The following is a 2283-nucleotide window of genomic DNA, read 5'->3' as shown; positions in this document are numbered from 1 at the left end:
ACCCCCCCCCCCCCCCCCCCCCCCCACCCAACCCCCCCCCCCACTCCCGGGATTTTTTAATCTTAAAGCTCTGTTTTACACCTTGCTTTACTAACTTCATAATAGATCTTCTCTTTCCAACTGACAGGTATCCATCTTCCCACAATGCCAGGTGCTACTGGGCAGCTGGTCCTGACCCTAACCAGGCAGTAAAGCTTTAGGACCTCACCAATCACGATGGTCCTCACAGCCTTTCTCTGGTGACTGGTTCAGGTACAGGCACGTGAAGCAACTATGACCACTGAACTCTGGGGACAGTTTCCTTATGTTTAAAACCACACAAATGAAAAAATGTCCTTCTCCTCCTCTGGGTGTGCTGCCTGGAGCTGCTGCAGCCGTTATGCAATCTGGGAAGAGGGGAACCCATTCTGAGGACAGAGCTGCTGATACATGAGGGTGGCAAAGTAGAAAATGACACAAATAGGGGTCCTTGGCTCCCATTATAGAGCCCCTGAAATAACTGCGAAGTTGCCCTATTTGGTGATATAAGCCAATAATTTTGATTATTGTTTCAGCCATTTAGAGTTCGATTTTCTGTCCCTTACAGCTAAAGTAAGGCACTGTCTAGACACAAGCATGTGCAGATGGATTTAACCTGTTCTTTTCAACTGCCTGTACACTAATTTCTTAACCTTTTCCCTACTGATGGGCACCTGGATGATTTCCTGACAAACAGTGTTGGAGTAATCCTTATACACATCTTTGCATAACTGATCAAGATCTGCCGTGAGATGAAGTCTTAGGAATAGACCAACAGAGTCAAAGGGCACATGAATTTTAATTTCAACAGAAGGCACAATAGCCCTTCAGAGAGGCTGCACCAATTCAGCCTTTTCCCCACACTCTCGGTAATATCACAAATGGAATGGAACCTATTATTCATCTTTATCATACTAGTCAATGAAGTCCTTGGTCGTTTTCTTTTGCATTTTAAAAATCAGGAGAAACTGAGAATCTTTTCTTCTGTTTAAAAGTCATTTGCAGTTTTTCTATGAATCTTTCTAAAAAGTTGCCTCCCATAGGTAAGGTATTAAAAGACATTGCAAAGGACATTGAAAAAATGCAATGAAGCTGATTTACCTTCTAAAAGACAATACAAGATTAAGAAACATATAACAAGTGAGTTCGGGTGCATATTTATGATGCAAAGTGAGAAGATCTTAAAAAGTCCTTGAAATGGTGAAAGGGGAAGAGTTTTCAACTCCTATTGCAACAGTGCATTTTGAAAACCAGTTTCTTTTAGAGGCATGAATTGAGAAAAATGTACCACGGGCATGGTGAAATCGACAGTGTTCTCAAGCTAAAGGCTTTACAGCATAATTTGATCCTCAGTTAAAGTCAACAGAGGGTCACCACGGGCCACCCACAGCAGTTGACTTTTCCATGTCCCTTGTTATCCAGGATCAAGTTTTGGTTTTATCATAGAAAATGCTAGCGTTTTCTAGAATCTCCTCATGCAACATTTACAAGTGACTGTAAGTGGGCAGGGGGTGGCATCACGGAAGGTAAGCAAACCCCAAAACCACCTTACCTCGGGGGCCCAGCAATGCCTTGAAATAGGTACTAAGTGATGCATCAAAATGTTCCATTTTAAAACCTATTAGGGAAAAAAAAGATATCGATTAATCTCAACTCAAAATGGTTTCTATACAATATTTTTTCATAAAAGAACAAGAACAAATTCTTTTCAAAGAATATTCTACGGACAAGGTTAAGTTCCTCGTGTTAAAACCAAAAAGAAAGTTTTTTTTTTAACTCACAGAAGTAAATTCTGCATGAGTTCTAATGTGAAAATCAAAAGGAAAGACTCAGTTCCATGAATTCACTCTATAAAAGAAGCGCCAGTTTTCTGGACTTTTCTCAGTTCCATAAAAACTCTTTCCGTGAAAATGAAATCTCAGTGGGGAGAGGAGTGGAAGTCACTGGAATGAAAGGTGGCAGACAGGAAGAGAGCCCGCCTGGGCAAGAACCGAGACTTGAGGCAGGACACCAAAGGCAGGAGAGCCTATCAGGGGACAAACACCACAGCGAAAACACAGTGTCCTCTGCTTGGTACTTTTATCAGCTATTACTTTACAAAATACTTCATTGTCCACAGTAAAAAAAATTCAAATATTAAAAATGGGGGAAAAAAAGGGTAAAGCCACTCTGTCAGAAAGAACCTAATGATAATATTTCTTGGGTATACTTCCAGAGATCTTTCCTCTTTTGAGCACAAAAGAGGTCATGCTAAATGGATGCTCT

The 2283-nt window shown here is 41.0% G+C and overlaps 1 protein-coding gene across 3 annotated transcripts in view; it reads right to left on the bottom strand.

The window, feature by feature from the left end:
• Window positions 1-1643, bottom strand: part of ELOVL5 (ELOVL fatty acid elongase 5) — a 38046-nt gene extending 36403 nt beyond the window's left edge. For 2 of the 3 annotated variants that reach the window (XM_008059931.2, XM_021713306.1), the window contains exon 1: window positions 1571-1637. In XM_008059931.2, the coding sequence (XP_008058122.1) occupies window positions 1571-1628 (58 nt within the window). In that variant the 5' untranslated portion in view covers window positions 1629-1637. Of the gene's footprint in view, window positions 1-1570 lie in introns of all 3 variants that reach the window. The other variant, XM_008059930.2, reaches the window with a different exon arrangement.
• Between the last annotated feature and the right edge of the window lie 640 nt (window positions 1644-2283).

The sequence above is a fragment of the Carlito syrichta genome, unplaced genomic scaffold (assembly GCF_000164805.1).
Source record: "Carlito syrichta isolate Samal-C Ts95f unplaced genomic scaffold, Tarsius_syrichta-2.0.1 Scaffold304445, whole genome shotgun sequence".
Lineage (NCBI taxonomy): Eukaryota > Metazoa > Chordata > Mammalia > Primates > Tarsiidae > Carlito > Carlito syrichta.
The sequence above is the reverse complement of the archived record's forward strand: the minus strand, read 5'-3'. Positions and strand labels throughout refer to the sequence as shown.